This window comes from Coregonus clupeaformis, unplaced genomic scaffold, assembly GCF_020615455.1.
Source record: "Coregonus clupeaformis isolate EN_2021a unplaced genomic scaffold, ASM2061545v1 scaf0318, whole genome shotgun sequence".
Classification (NCBI taxonomy): domain Eukaryota; kingdom Metazoa; phylum Chordata; class Actinopteri; order Salmoniformes; family Salmonidae; genus Coregonus; species Coregonus clupeaformis.
In genome coordinates, this window is record NW_025533773.1 from 57,705 (window position 1) to 74,724 (window position 17,020).

Genomic DNA, 17,020 nt, shown 5'->3' on the forward strand with positions numbered 1-17,020 from the left:
AAGAGGGGTCTGAAAGAAGCATTGGGGGGTTTAAAGGGTGTCTCAGTCACCAGATCCCAACCCAATTGAACACTTATCGGAGATTCTGGAGTGGCGCCTGAGACCGTGTTTTCTACCACCATTAACAAATCATAACAAATTATGGAATTTATCGTGGAAGAATGGTGTCGCATCCCTCCAATAGAGTTCCAGACCTTTGTAGAATCTATGCCAAGGGGCATTGAAGCTGTTCTGGCTGGTGGTGTTCCAACGCCCTATTAAGACACTTTATGTTGGTGTTCCCTTTATTTTGGCAGTTACCTGTTCATGTGAACCTTCGAACTAGAAAGTGCCTTGTCATATCAAGTTTGCCTCAGTTAAACGCCAAAGAACCGTTGACATAGAGAGGGCGTCTTGAGTCTACAGGAACGGCCGCCACAAGCCAAAATTATGAATTTTTCTGAAGTCTAATTTTTTAAAATATTTTTCTACATCTCGGATGGGGTAGGATAGTGTGCTTGGTCTCTGCGGTGCCACATAGAGCTCTTGTCAAAAGTAGTGCACTATATAGGGACTAGGGAGCCACTGAGTATCACAGTGTGTCAGTGACTGGGACTGGGGAGCTTTAAATAATATAATATATAATATGCCATTTAGCAGATGCTTTTATCCAAAGCGACACAGTCATGCGTGCATACATTTTTGTGTATGGGTGGTCCCGGGGATCGAACCCACTACCCTGGTTTTACAAGCGCCGTGCTCTACCAGCTGAGCTACAGAGGACCACAAACAGAGCCAAAGGTCAGCAAACTGGAATCAGGTTGTTACTCCAGAGGACAAGTCGCCTATCTGTCTTCTAGAAAGATCACTATTGTCAGTGGCAGTCTTAGTGACACTAGAAAAACTAGAGCGCAAAGGAAAATGGAAAATGTAGACTTGATCAGTGACCTTTCTCTCTCTCTCTAGACTCAAACTCAACTTTCACAATATACATTTGAGTTTCATTTTGCCAGGAAAGACCATGGATGTTAGAAACCTCTGTTTGGAGGGTAATCCTGAATGCCATCTGTAAGGTTTGAATTGAAACACCTTGCAGGGTAGAACTGGCCGAATAAAACAATCAAAGAGCAATAGTCTATAATTCCTCTCAGTACAAAAATCCCCCTGGACTTGCTCTATGTGAAGCATTTCTAGTACTCCTGTGCTTTGTGCTTGCCATTCAGCCTGGGTTCCAAAGACGGACAGCAAATTAAAGATGAACCCCGATTTGACTACTGAACCTTGACTTGTTCTCTTCTTGCTGTCTGCGTGCTGTTTTGCTTTAAAGGCCCAGTGCCGTCAAAAACGAGATTTTCCTGTGCTATATATATATATTTCCACACTATGACGTTGGAATAATAGTGTGAAAATGATGGAAAAAGCCCTTTTAGTGTACGAGCTTGATTTATTTTTGCTTGAGACATGTTTCTTTGCTAAGAAGCTACAGTATTTTTGGTTTTGTTTCTTTTGGACCATTTTAATTGAAAACAATCACGGCTGCATTGGACCTTTTTAAGTGATTCGTAATACTTTGGTCTTTAATTATACGGTCTACCCAGACTAACCTGCTTTGTTCCTCTGTCTTCTTATCTCTCCCCCTCTGACTCCAGACAACTTTGTGACTACACAGCATGCTCTGCCTCAGAACATTAGCCAGTTTGAGACGCAGACACTCCCGCAGCCTGGCTTTGACCAGCAAGCACTTACTCAAGGTAACTCATGCACGTACACACAAAAACACACACTGCATGGTGGTGGCATACAAACCTTTCCCTCAGTACATTGAACAATGTCCGTGAGTTAACCTGGGGTAAATTATACACACACACACACACACACACACACACACACACACACTCACACACACGTTGGCAGCCCGCGGCTCTCTGAATCCAGTGTAATATACAACTCCATGGTTGCCTCTGACCTCTGGCTGAGAAGAGCCCATTTTCAGCGGGGACTGGCAGAAAGCATCTGCTTGGCACATCAGATGTTTAATTTTCACAGTGGGTAGCCTGACCTTTTTGTCTCAGTGCCGGATGCATCCAGCATCTCTCGCCCACAGCAATATGCTCTCCTCCTCCTACAGAGGTGCATTAATCTGTAGAACTCCATCTCTTTTGACAGGTTTCCTGCCTCATCCTAGGCCTCCTATACTCTCTGTATAGTTTTGCTAAAGTAAAAAGTTTGACTGACAGCAGGGAGGATATCGGTGTGTGTGTGTGTGTGTCTCATTAGCACGTGTGGTATTCCACGAGATGGACTTCTACGCATTTCCTCTCCTCTCTTGTTCTTTTCAAGAAGGAAATTAAGGAATTATTTGAAAGTTCCTAGAATGTTTCTCTGCCGTCTGCCAGTATTTAATGAATCGGGACCATTCATTAATGTCAGTGATTGGAGCTTTAATGAATGACTGTGTGGTTCAGAGAGTCCCCTAATTTACACCCTAAGACAATCCGACTGGTGGCGTAGGCTCTGCAAGTTTCCTGCACAGTCTTTGTCCAAACACACACACATGTGTGCACACACACACGCACAAACACACACACACACAGACACAGACTGGCGGCATGGGCTCAGTCTGTTAATGGCGCGTTATAGGAGGGTGAGCCGTAGCAATCCTTAATTAGCTTTTGTTTAACTTTTCCAACCACATTTTTAGCCATGTCATGTTTGCAGTAAGTCATTCATTAATCCTCTGACTCTTCTAATTTTGCATTTGGCCAAGGCTCTAGCCTCTAGCCAGATATACAGGGTTAACTCGTTGCGTGCTGTGGTGCTGAATGCATCTCCTGTTGGGAAGTGTGAAGTTTATCCATAATAGGCTTTTCAAATCCACTTCTATCTGTGTCATCAATTAGTCTATTCTAAGGTGCAATGTGTGTACCAGTGGAGGCTTGCGGGGGGAGAAATCAGAGGACGGGTTCCTGGAAATAAAATGAATGGAACGGTATCAAACACATGAATTCCTTTACAGCCATGACAATGTGCCCGTCCTTCGATTTCAAGCCTCCACATGTGTATACATCCTCCTTTTAGAGTTGCTAAGGTCCCTTAAGTTCTCATACAGGGTTAACCCTTTGTATGCTCTAGCGCTGACTGTACCCCTGTGTGTCCTCCTGCAGGTTTCACCATCACCGCAGAGGGCTATGCCCAGGCCCAGTTCTCCACAGTGCAGCAGCTACAGGACTCCAGCACCCTAGAGTCTCAGGCTCTGTCCTCCAGCTACCACCCCCAGAACCTGCTCCATGTGCCCAGCCAAGAGGCGGTGAGTCCTGCACCGTCAGCCTCTACCTCCACACCTTCCACAGGGGACTTCCATCTCACCGTCATAGCGTGGCCTTGGCTCTATGTAGAGTAGGGTTGCAACATTTCCCCAAAGTTCTCAGGAAACCCTTCCATAGCGATTTCCGAAAAAAAACAGGGAATTATCAAATTGTATTTATCACATGCATCGAATACAACTGGTGTAGACTTTACAGTAGAATGCTTGCTTACGAGTAAAACATATATATATATTTTTTTACTAACACAAAAGGAATCAAATAAAATACACAAGAATGGAGCTATATACAGGGAGTACCAGTACCAGATCAATGTGCAGAGGTATGAGGTACTTGAGGTAGATATGTACATGAAGGCAGGGTAAAGTAAATAGGCTTCCATATAGATAATAATACGAATAAAGAACAGAGTAGCAGCAGCAAATGATGAGTGTAAAAGTGTGTGTGCATATGTTTGTGTTGTGTAGGTATGTGTGTGTGTGAGTATGCAGTGTTTGAATGTGTGAGGGATTTGTGTGGGAGTGACAGTGTAGTGTGTGTGTGTGTATATACATTCTAGTGAGTGTGCGTAGGGTCAGTGTAAGATAGAGTCAGTGCAGATAGTTTGGGTATCATTAATTGCCTATTTAGCAGTCTGGCTATTTAGTAGTCATATGGCTTGGGGGTAGAAGCTGTCTCGGAGCCTGTTTGCCACTCTAATTTAGCGGGTGTTCTATCAAGCCAAAAACGGCTGAATTAAATGTTGCTTGTGAATAAATTCAACCTTAAGTAGTCAGTTCACATAGATTGAATAGCATATTGTCAAGTAGTTCTTTTGTAGTCAGTGATTAATCACAATGTAGTTAATTAACGGTTGCATGTATTTCTGTTTAGACGAGTGGCTTGCTCCAGGAAACTAGCCAAGGAGACCTCCAGCTGTCCGACCAGACACAAGACTACCAAGACCCAGACGACAGCGAGGACAACAGCAAGAGGGCTTACAGGTGTGTGTGTCTGTGTGGACACGTGTGTGTGTGTGTCCTGTGTCTGTGTGTGTGTGTGTGTGTGTGTGTGTGCATGTGTTTATGTGTGGCTCAGTTGGTAGAGCATGGCGCTTGCAAAGGTTGTGGGTTCAATTCCCACGGGGAACAGTACAAAAAGAAAATGAATGGTATGAAATATGTATGCACTCACTACTGTAAGTCGTTTTGGATAAGAGCGTCTGCTAAATGACTAAAATGTAAATGTGTGTGAGAGCGAGCCTATGACTTTCTGCAAGTAATAGATGCATTTACTTTCTGTCATTGAGGTTCCCTGCTCGTCAGCAGATAACACTGTTATGCACCATTATCAACAGTTGTGCTGTAGGGCTGTAGCCAGCATTAGCAGTCGACACAGAAGAATGCAAAGCTACGATAACGCTATCAGAATCTCTCCACCGTCGCTGTCATTGTCTCCTGATACAGTGACAATTTTGAGTGCGACACACATCATATTCAGGTCTTTAGAATCAAGCTATTTTTTATCCTACCCACCAAGTAATCACTTGTTATTCACACCACCGTGCAACACTCCCGCTAATACAGTCAGTCTTCGTCTCCTTCTTTCTAAAGCCTTTTGTTAAGTTCCTCGAAGCCCCACTACCGCTAGCTTTCAATTTGTTTATTTAGAATTTGCTCAACTAAATAACTGTGTCCCAAATGGCACCGTATTCCCTATCTTGTGCACTACTTTCGACCAGGGCCCATAGGTTGCCATTTGCGAAGCAGCCAATGAGTTAACTCTGCTTGCTTCCTGTCTGTAAAGGTGACTGTGGTAGCTTGTGTTGCTACAAGCTCTTCGTTTTCTAACTAACTTGTGCGTCAGATGTAGCAGAGGACACTAGTCACTGATGGAAACAGAGAGTGGGACGACAAGGGGACTGAGTAATGTGTCATGCTTTTATTCAGCTCTCCCTCTGTTGTTCCCCATGGCACTCGGAACGGATGCAAAAAAAAAAGTATATTACAAAATCCCTACCACGTCAGCACACAATGTATTATTAGTGCCTATCTAGGATGAAACGGCTAGCGGAATAGACAAACCAAGAGAAAGGAGGACATCAATTAGATAGATATGGAAAGGGGATGTGTATTTGAGATTGTAAACTACTGAACTTTCAGATATAACGCAGATGTAATCAAGAAAAGTGTTGTGCAGCCTTACACATTGAGAATGGATTAGTGTGTGGTATAGTGTGACATCAGTTTTGGTGTAATGCTCTGTATGGAGTCCTGTATATGTATCAACATTAGACTCCACATTCTGTTTAGCTAAGTACACAGATACACCTCATATCTGTGGGGAGATAATCTCTCTCTTTGTCTCATTCCAAAGGCCGTGCAGACACAGTGAGGGAAAAAAGTATTTGATCCCCTGCTGATTTTGTACGTTTGCCCACTGACAAAGAAATGATCAGTCTATAATTTTAATGGTAGGTTTATTTGAACAGTGAGAGACAGAATAACAACAAAGAAATCCAGAAAAATGCATGTCAAAAATGTTATACATTTATTTGCATTTTAATGAGGGAAATAAGTATTTGACCCCTCTGCAAAACATGACATAGTACTTGGTGGCAAAACCCTTTGTTGGCAATCACAGAGGTCAGACATTTCTTCTAGTTGGCCACCAGGTTTGCACACATCTCAGGAGGGATTTTGTCCCACTCCTCTTTGCAGATCTTCTCCATGTCATTAAGGTTTCGAGGCTGACGTTTGGCAACTCAAACCTTCAGCTCCCTCCACAGATTTTCTCTGGGATTAAGGTCTGGAGACTGGCTAGGCCACTCCAGGACCTTAATGTGCTTCTTCTTGAGCAACTCCTTTGTTGCCTTGGCCGTGTGTTTTGGGTCATTTGTCATGCTGGAATACCCATCCACAACCCATTTTCAATGCCCTGGCTGAGGGAAGGCGGTTCTCACCCAAGATTGGGTGGCCCCGTCCATCGTCCCTTTGATGCGGTGAAGTTGTCCTGTCCCCTTAGCAGAAAAACACCCCCAAAGCATAATGTTTCCACCTCCATGTTTGACGTGGGGATGGTGTTCTTGGGGTGATAGGCAGCATTCCTCCTCCTCCAAACACGGCGAGTTGAGTTGATGCCAAAGAGCTCCATTTTGGTCTCATCTGACCACAACACTTTCACCCAGTTCTCCTCTGAATCATTCAGATGTTCATTGGCAAACTTCAGACGGGCATGGATATGTGCTTTCTTGAGCAGGGGGACCTTGCGGGCGCTGCAGGATTTCAGTCCTTCACGGCGTAGTGTGTTACCAATTGTTTTTTTGGTGACTATGGTCCCAGCTGCCTTGAGATCATTGACAAGATCCTCCCGCGTAGGTCTGGGCTGATTCCTCACCGTTCTCATGATCATTGCAACTCCACGAGGTGAGATCTTGCATGGAGCCCCAGGCAGAGGGAGATTGACAGTTCTTTTGTGTTTCTTCCATTTGCGAATAATCGCACCAACTGTTGTCACCTTCTCACCAAGCTGCTTGGCGATGGTCTTGTAGCCCATTCCAGCCTTGTGTAGGTCTACAATCTTGTCCCTGACATCCTTGGAGAGCTCTTTGGTCTTGGCCATGGTGGAGAGTTTGGAATCTGATTGATTGATTGCTTCTGTGGACATGTGTCTTTTATACAGGTAACAAACTGAGATTAGGAGCACTCCCTTTAAGAGTGTGCTCCTAATCTCAGCTCGTTACCTGTATAAAAGACACCTGGGAGCCAGAAATCTTTCCGATTGAGAGGGGGTCAAATAGTTATTTCCCTCATTAAAATGCAAATCAATGTATAACATTTTTGACATGCATTTTTTCTGGATTTCTTTGTTGTTATTCTGTCTCTCACTGTTCAAATAAACCTACCATTAAAATTATAGACTGATCATGTCCTTGTCAGTGGGCAAACGTACAAAATCAGCAGGGGATCAAATACTTTGTTCCCTCACTGTAGTGGTGGAGCTTTATCACATAACTCACAATTACTCACACCTTACAAACAGAAAGCACAAACAGAGGCCATAGGGCTGAGTTAGTGACCTTTCTTTTCAATTATTCCACTCTTCACAAACAGTCTGATGTACTTTTATAAATTGCAACTTGCTTTGTGAATCGCTGGTGGAACTTTCAAATGATTCCTGTTGTCAGTATTGTTCACTGATGATTTGTGACTTTTGATAGGAGCTTTATTGATACACATGTCATTGACAGAAACAGACAGTCTCTATTATATCATGGTCGTGTTCATTAGGGCACGCAATGGAAAATGTTTAGCAAATGAGTGTTTCCTGTTGGTAGTCAGTTAGTCCCTCCCTGTTTTAGTCTGTTTTCTTCTGTTTGATTCCTAAGGAACACTGTGTGTTTGATTCCCCCCAGGTGCAGCATGTGTAATAAACCTTTTAAGAAGTCCAGCCATCTGAAGCAACACGTGCGCTCCCACACCGGAGAAAAACCCTACTGCTGCAACATTTGTGGCCGATGCTTCGTCTCAGCAGGGGTCCTCAAGTCCCACCTCAACACACACACAGGTAAGAACAGTGTACCTCAACACTGCCTGCATAGTTAAAATAGCACGCTATTTATCTCGCCGACCCAGACTCACGCCTCTCGTAGGACAGCAAAGTGCTTCATTTGACGAATTCTGTTCGTTCACGTACGACCGTCAAATGTCTATTTCTCTCTCGCGGCTGAGCAACTGGGTTGTGGAGAGAAATGGCACAATACTATAGCCACAAATTCTTTGGGAAACCCAAACCTTATTGGTCAACACACTGATGAAACATATATATATATATATATTTTCTTTCCATCTCTCTTGCTCCCTCTCCTAGGAGTGAAGGCCTATAGGTGTAACGTGTGTGACAGCTCCTTCACCACCAACGGCAGTCTGAACCGCCACATGGTCGTTCACCTGAAGCCCTACAAGTGTCACATGTGTGAGGACAGCTTCCGCACCAGCGTGCTGTATAGGAGGCACATGAAGAAAGACCACGCCGAAGTGGACAGAGGTACAGACATAGAGTGCGTCCCAATAATATCTCCTTTCTCCTAAAAATTGTGCATTCGTTCACTACTTCCCACGAATCTAAAAGCATTGGATTGGTGGAGGTATGGGCTAGTAGGAGTTTCTATGCTATTTCGTATTTCCTTCCAAATCAGTGAAGGGAAGTGAACAAGTGCACACTTAGGGAGAAAGGAGAGGTATTTGGGACATGGCCATAGAGATATACACTAGTGGCTAGTGTCATAGATCTGTTTAGCTCTAGATTTTGCTGATAATGGCAGCCATATTGGTCAGTTTTCTATTTAATTATATAGGTACAGAGATACAGTATATACAAAAGTATGTGGACACCCCTTCAAATTAGTGGATTTGGCTATTTCAGCCACATCCTTTGCTGACAGGTGTATAGAATCAAGCACACAGCCATGCAATCTCCATAGACAAACATTGGCAGTAGAATGGCCTTACAGAAGAGCTCAGTGACTTTCAATGTGGCACCGTCATAGGATGCCACCTTTCCAAAAAGTCAGTTTGTCAAATTTCTCCTCTGCTAGAGCTGCCCCGGTCAACTGTAAGTGCTGTTATTGTGAAGTGGAAACTTCTAGGAGCAACAACGGCTCAGCCACGAAGAGGTAGGCCACACAAGCTCACAGAACGGGAGCGCCTAGTGCTGAAGTGCGTAGGCTTTTAAAATCGTCTGTCCTTGGTTGCGACACTCATTACCGAGTTCCAAACTGCCTCTGGAAGCAACGTCAGCACAATAACTGTTCGTCGGGAGCTTCATGAAATTGGTTTCCATGGCCGAGCAGCCGCACACAAGCCTAAGATCACCATGCGCAATGCCAAGCGTTGGCTGGAGTGGTGTAAAGCTCGACCGCCATTGGTCTCTGGAGCAGTGGAAATGCGTTCTCTGGAGTGATGAATCACGCTTCACCATCTGGCAGTCCGATGGACGAATCTGGGTTTGGTGGATGCCAGGAGAACGCTACCTGCCCCAATGCATAGTGCCAACTGCAAAGTTTGGTGGAGGAAGAATAATGGTCTGGGGCTGTTTTTCATGGTTCGGGCTAGGCCCCTTAGTTCCAGTGAAGGGAAATCTTAACGCTACAGCAGACAATGACATTGTAGACGATTCTCTGCTTCCAACTTTGTGGCAACAGTTTGGGGAAGGCCCTTTCCTGTTTCAGCATGACAATGCCCTTGTGCACAAAGCGAGGTCCATACAGAAATGGTTTGTTGAGATCGGTGTGGAAGAACTTGGCTGGCCTGCACAATGCCCTGACCTCAACCCCATCGAACACATTTGGGATGAATTGGAATGCCGACTGCGAGCCAGGCCTAATCGCCCAACATGCTCTTGTGGCTGACTGGAAGCAAGTCCCCTCAGCAATGTTCCAATATCTAGTGAAAAGCCTTCCCAGAAGAGTGGAGGTTGTTATAGCAGCAAAGGGGGGACCAACTCTATATTAATGCCCATGATTTTGGAATGAGATGTTTGACAAGCAGGTGTCCACATACTTTTGGTCATGTAGTGTATACTCTGTAGAGATATACTCTTTTAAAAAATGTACTTTTGCACATTTTGTCAGAAAAGTGAGGGTAAAATGAGATTCGGCTTTCTTGAAGTTTTATGTGGATTTTGACAGCAAGGTAATATACACAATTTTCAGTTTGGCCCGCCAGACCTCTGCGAAGATAGGTTTGACCCAGGCAAAATGAGTTTGACACCCCTGGAAAAAGGCAATTAGCCATGATTACATAAAAGGTAAAGCAGACCTGGGTCACATACGATTTCCAAATATTTGAAATATTTGATTTAGCCTGCTTCCATATAGTTTGGATATTACTTTTGGTAATATTCTATTTAATTCTATTCTGCCTGACAAGCTTATATTGACAAGCAGCAATGATTTAAAATACATCTGAAATGGGGTCATGGACGTGATGTTGAGTGACACTCAAGGAGCATGTGTATCCTTTCCTCTTATAATGTGTCTCTCCCCTCGCAGGCCTGGAGGATGAGGACGGCGAGGAGGAAGAGGAGGGCGAGCAGACCGTGATGAAGAGGAACCGGGCCAACATCATAACCTTCACGGAGGAGCAGGCGGAGGAGCTGGCCAAGAATGACCCTGGTGACGAGGCGTCAGTGTCTGAGAAGGTGCTGGCCCAGTCGGCGGCGGAGCGCGACCGCATCAGCGAGATCAAGGACAAGGCGGTGGAGCTGGAGACTGAGCCCAAGTTTGCCAACTGCTGTAACTTCTGCCCCAAGAGCTTCAAGAAGCCCAGCGACCTCGTCAGGTGATCTGAGTGTCAGAGAACTGTCTCCCTCTGTCCCGTACTCTCTTATATGCTCTTTCTCACTCTCTCTTCATCGAGTTTCTGTCTCTCTTTCTCTGTCCCATACTCTTTATGTTTTTTCTGACGTTCTCTGCATCTACTTTCTGTCTCTCACTCTCTCTGTCCTATTCAGGGCCTGATACTAACTTTTCGGTCCACCAGCCACTGTGGCAGGTAGATTTAGAAATCGACCAGCCACTAATTACACCAAAACCTCCCCCAAAAAACGGATGAGCATGCTTCTAAAACAAGAAATGTATTACTAGTAAGAAGTGATGTGGTATATTGCCCGATGCTATTTCATTTTTAAAAATCAAAATATCACAGATGAGACAAGAATGTTCAGCTGCCCCTTTAAAGGAAAGATTCACCCGTTTTGAATGTTATATTGTTTTTATGCATCTCTGAGCGATGTTCTATCGATTCCCTGGGTCGTTTCATGTGTCTGTGCTATTACCGTTCAAGCAGGCAGAAATTCGGCTGGTATGAAGCATCTCACTACACTAAAGGTTAATAGGAATATTGCTTTTAGATCACAAAAACATCTATCCTACATGTCAAATTTCAAGACTGGCCGATGTCATAACGCGGGAGGTTGTCTTCGAATGAGCCATTGATCATGTTTTTGCGACATTCCTACCTCAAGAAATGTGTAATTTAACAGAGGGTCTAGCACATTTCTCCTATTTGTCTGCCTCTTCAGTCCAGGGTGCCATTGCGAATGTCAGACTCCACTCTGTTAGGCACATCGATCTGCAGGTTGAACATGGTGAGATTGTAGACTTCTAAATTGATAGTGCAGTTTGTTTAGGCGATTTTACAGCTAACTAGCTACTTCACATGCTGATGTTGACTTTGGTTTTATTGTGTGTAGCTACGTTTGCTAGCTAGCCAGCCCTTACAGAGAGCATTGCATTGTGGGTTTTGTAGAGAACTTGAGCTGCAACAAATTTCCACAACGATTTTCACATGTTGGTACCAACCTTATTAAAACGCTAAAATAAACATTTCTTTACAAAAAATATTGTTCTCACATAATATTTTGATTTAACACTGTAAATTATAGGAATGAGTGATTTTGTGTGTTTTTTTTCCTTTGAGGGAGGTTACCATGGCAACCAGGGTCCGTCTAGCTGCTCAGAGTCTAGGGCGCGTTCTACTCCGATTTCAGAGCACTCTCGTCTGAGTGTGCCAGAGCGCAGAATAACTGATGAATTTACGAAAGGTGCCAGTAAACGTCGGCAAAAAAGCGTAATTAAATTGTTGCCAGCATCACAGTTAGTCACCAACGCTATGTGTCTTTGCTAGCAGTTGACGCAAACTCTAGCATTGAAAAACAACCTAGTTTGTGAACAAAGCAATGTAAATAGCCAAGAAACACAAGTCTCACTTTAGTAGACTTTCGAGTAAATTAGACCAACTTTTATGCCTGTGCGCAGCGCTTCTAAAAATGAATCTTCAGCAGTTCAATCACAGTGTACACAGCTCCCAAGCCAGGCAGTGTTGCTGCGTTTAGTGATAGGTGGGATATTAGCTACCAGCTATGAAACAAAACGACAGAAACACTTTGAAAACAGCTACTGCAGCATTTATTTTTGCTATAAATGTGCTCATACTTTACTTCTAACTCTATTTTTAATCGCAAATGCGAGTGAAACGCTTGCACCGTGGAGCCCTGATCAACCGCCAACGTGACTGGTGAAATAGACATGGCGGGTGTTAATTTTAGGCCCTGGTCCTATTCCCCCTCATGCTCTGACTCTAAGCAACTCAGACTCTCTCTGTGTCTCTGAATATCTTGCTCTTGGGGTTAAAGTTTCCCCCACCTCTCCACACCTCTGAGCTCTTTGAGAGGGGCTCCTCTCTGTAGTCAGGTTCAGGTGCAGTCCAGCCCGTGTGCCTCTACTTCCATCTCCATCTCCATCTCCATCTCCATCTCCTCTCTCTCTCTCCATCTCCATCTCCATCTCTCTCTCTCTCTCTCTCTCTCTCTCTCTCTCTCTCTCTCTCTCTCTCTCTCTCTCTCTCTCTCTCTCTCTCTCTCTCTCTCTCTCTCTCTCTCTCTCTCTCTCTCTCTCTCTCTCTCTCTCATGATTGTCTTTCCCATCGGTTGAAGAGTTACCTTGTCATTCCAGCCGCCCTCTACTCCCGGACCTCTCAAAGAGCAATGCCCAGCTCATTGTCAGCCCCTAAATAACCCACTATGCCCTTCCTTTATCCCAGAAGAGCCCTCCACTACAAAGAACCCAATTACATGGCCCTGAACAGGCTCCACACTGCAGCCCTGACCCAACCTCTCTCCCAGAAGAAGAGTCCTCCTCCCAGTCACTACAACAGTTTCCACTGCAGGCCTATTTTCTGCACTGCTCTGAGAGGGGCTCCACAATAGACCCTATCTGAAGTTATTAACACAGCCAACAGCACTCACAGGCTGGCTGACAGGGTTAGTATTAGTGGGGTGCTTATCACCTGCCAATACACACACATGTTTATTGGTGAGTTAATTTGTGAGATCACTGCCAAACAAGCTGTTAAACAGCCGATTTAGATTTGTATCTCCCCTGTAAATATGATTGTGGCGCTGGAGAAATGAGTTGTTTCCCTCTTCATTTTCTTCTCGTTTGACACTAGTGTTCCACCGGTGTGTGAACAGTGTGTGACAGGCAAACTGTTTCTTAAAGCGTCAATCTGCAGTTCAAACAATAACACAGCGGTCCCCCATCGCTGTTTGGGTAAACAGCTGAGTGATTGTGCTGGAGAAATGTAACCACTCTCAAATTCATAGAAAGAGGTATGGATGCAAGGACTGACCATCCATGATTACAAATGCATATTTGTAATCATGTTTTGAGGCTATACAGTGTTTGTTTACAACTGCATTGTTTACAAACAATGGAGTAAAGCAATGTTATATTTTGGGTTCTGATGGGGTACGACAGTTGAACTAAGCTCATGAGTCGTACGTTATATTCTTCAAAAAATCAATGGGTATATATAAATCCATGAGTATATATCATATGTAGCAATCACAGATTTCCCCTTTAAAGAATGATGCCTCCGCTATACTTGAGCTGAGTGAGGAGAGGTATGATCTAGTTTGACAGCTGGAATTGTCCCATCATTTTACGGTCATCTTGGAAGAAGAAGAAAAAAGACTGCTATGAAATGGAGAGAGGTGCCATATCAACAGCTAATTTCTTTAGTACAGTGTTTCGGGCAGTAACTTTCAGTTACTTTCGGTCCATCGTTCATTGCCACCCGAGCATAAAACGTTCCGCTGCCAAGAGAATAGGTTCCGCTGAAATTAACTCTGGTTTTATTGGACCATAAAAGTTTGGTTGCAATTAATGGCGAGGAATATTTGATTGGGGTAATATATTAAGTAATGATCATTATGGCTTCCTCAAACTTCCCCCTGGCGACCAGCCATAACTCCAGGCCATATTGAAGTATTTATGGGAAGGCTTAGTTTTTAATTTCAGAAGTTCTTCTAAAGTAGCCTAATTATGGAGTCACTAAGCCTGCCAAAAACAAGGGGAAACGACAGCAACACCCCAGGGATGGCTGCTACAAAGATATATTCACTTCATTTCATGGTGCTCTTTTATCAAAAACAAGAAAGCTAACGTGTTTTTAAATGGCTCCCGAGTGGCTGCATCTCAGTGCTAGAGGCGTCACTACAGACCCTGGTTTGATTCCAGGCTGTATCTGATTGGTAGTCCAATAGGGCGGCGAACTATTGGCCCAGCATCATTTTGCTTTGTCAGCAAAAAATAAAATATTTAAAAATAAACGTGTCCTCGCTCAGGGAGACTCAGGGAGACCTAACAAAGTTCCCTAATACATATTAAAAACAAAGAACAAAGTTATAAGAGGGAGTAAACTAATAATTTTGCTGAGTCAATGGCCTTGTGCCTGAAAACCTTGCAGATTCAAGTTCAGAAGAGAAGAAGTCCACATGTTGTTATTTAATTTCATGGGAGCCTTGGTAAGCACAAAGCATGCTAAATGAAAATAGGAAAACATCAGAATGGCCGCAGGTGATAAACGCATTGTGTTGCACTGTATTTTTTATGAAAAGAATGTGAACCTTCTTTTAATTTAACTTCTTTTAATTCATTATTAAACTCTGAAACTTAACCTAAAGCATTCCCTTAACACTCTCTCCATTCTAACAGGAATGTTCATGAGTAACTTTGTCTCTCTCTCTCTCGCGCTCTCTCTCCCTCGCTCCCTCCTCTCTCTCTCTTTAGACATATCCGGATCCACACAGGAGAGCGTCCTTACAAGTGTGACGAGTGTGGGAAGAACTTCACAGTGAAGTCCACCTTGGACTGCCACATAAAGACCCACACAGGTCAGTGTGTAGTGCACAGTGTGTACTCCAACTCCATCTGATCAGATGGAGTGGGATGGATCCGAGGAAATACAGTAGGAGGGAACATTAGTTAAAATGCCACCGTTGGAGTAGCGTAGGCTGATCTTTCCCTAATTAATTAGTTTAAGTGACGTTTGGGTTGTTACTACATTAGCTACAATATGTTCTCAATATGATCCAACTCTGTGGGTGTGGAGTGCACTTTGATCCACAATTTAAGAGTTATATTATGTAAATCAATCAGTAAATGCCGTGTAAGAGGATCCGTACTCAAAAACAAGAGAGTTTATAAATTCTTGGATGCGTATTCCTAATTTATTATGAAGAATATTTCAATCCGCCTCATTTGCATGTCTTATCATCTAACGGCGCCGTGGTGTCACGCCCTGGCTCTGGGGACTCTTATATGTTGAGCCAGGGTGTTAGTTTATATGTGTAGTGTCTATGTTTTGTTTTCTATGTGTTCTTTTCTAGATCGTGTGTTTCTGTGTTGGCCGGGGTGGTTCCCAATCGGAGGCAGCTGTGTCTTGTTGTCTCTGATTGGGAACCATACTTAGGCAGCCTGTTGTGCACTTGTCATTTGTGGGATCTTGTTCCGGAGAGGTTTGTGTTTTGTTAACCTTAGGACTTCACGTATCGTTTTGTTGTTTTGTTATTGTTGTATAAGTACTCATTAAAAGATGTACGCATTTCACGCTGCGCCTTGGTCCACTCATTACGACGATCGTGACAGAAGATCCCACCATAACAGGACCAAGCAGCGTGTCCAGGCTGGAATGGATCGCCGTCCGTGGGAGGAGACGGTGAAGGCGCGCCATAGAGAGGAGCAGCAGCGCCAACCGTGCCGACGTCGGACACGCAAGAGGCAACCCCAATAAAAAAAAATTGGGGGGGCACACGGCATAGACGACGGGGCTGCTGGAGGCAGCTACAGGGCGAGTTTGTGGATTAGGAGAGGAGGCCACCAGGGTTTAGGGGGCTGGAAGGGAGGTTGGCGGAGCCTAGAGGGAGAGCAGAGCCAACTCCCCGTACTCAGGCTAGGCAGCGTGAGACTGGGCAGGTTCCGAGGTATGCGGAGCTGCGTACTGTGCCGCGAGTGGTCCGGCACAGTCTTGTACGTCCTGTGCTAGCACCACGCACGTGTCGTGCTAAGGTGGGCATGCAGCCAGGACGGAGTGTGCCGGCTCAACGCTCGTGGCCTCCAGTACCCCTCCTCGGTCCCGGATATCCTGCGCCAGTGCCACGTGCTGTAGTGCCAGTACAAGTACACAGCCCTGTACGTCCTGTGCTGATGCCTCACACAGAGTGTGTAAAAATAGGCATTCAGCCAGGACGGGTTGTGTCAGCTCTTCGCTCCAGACCTCCAGTCCGTCTCCACAGCCCGGTCCGGCCTGTTCCTGTTCCCCGCACCAAGCCTGTGGTGCGCGTCGCCAGCCCGGCCCGGCCTGTTCCTGCTCCCCGCACCAAGCATGTGGTGCGCATCGCCAGCCCTGACCGGCCTGTTCCTGCCCCTCGCACCAAGCCTGTGGTGCGCGTCGCCAGCCCGGCCCGGCCTGTTCCTTCTCCTCGCACCAAGCCTGTGGTGCGCGTCGCCAGCCCGGCCCGGCCTGTTCCTGTCCCTCGCACCAAGCCTGTGGTGCGCGTCGCCAGCCCGGCTCGGCCTGTTCCTGCTCCCCGCACCAAGCCTGTGGTGCGCGTCGCCAGCCCGGCCCGGCCTGTTCCTGCTCCCCGCACCAAGTCTGTGGTGCGCGTCGTCAGCCCGGTCCGGCCTGTTCCTGCTCCCCGCACCAAGCCAGTGGTGCGCGTCGTCAGCCCGGTCCGGCCCGTTCCTGCTCCCCGCACCAAGCCAGTGGTGCGCGTCGTCAGCCCGGTCCGGCCCGTTCCTGTTCCCCGCACCAAGCCAGTGGTGCGCGTCGCCAGCCCTGTCCGGCCCGTCCCTGCTCCCCGCACCAAGCCTGTGGTGCGCGTCGTCAGTCCGGCAC

At 45.6% G+C, this 17,020-nt stretch overlaps 1 protein-coding gene across 1 annotated transcript in view; it reads left to right on the plus strand.

The window, feature by feature from the left end:
* LOC121558360 (zinc finger protein 236-like) overlaps positions 1–17,020 on the plus strand; it is an 85,704-nt gene that overhangs the window by 43,902 nt on the left and 24,782 nt on the right. Inside the window, 7 exon segments of the mRNA XM_041871755.2 lie at positions 1,629–1,730; positions 3,144–3,286; positions 4,176–4,285; positions 7,696–7,847; positions 8,151–8,327; positions 10,333–10,621; positions 14,914–15,017. Of these exon segments, the coding sequence (XP_041727689.2) occupies positions 1,629–1,730; positions 3,144–3,286; positions 4,176–4,285; positions 7,696–7,847; positions 8,151–8,327; positions 10,333–10,621; positions 14,914–15,017 (1,077 nt within the window).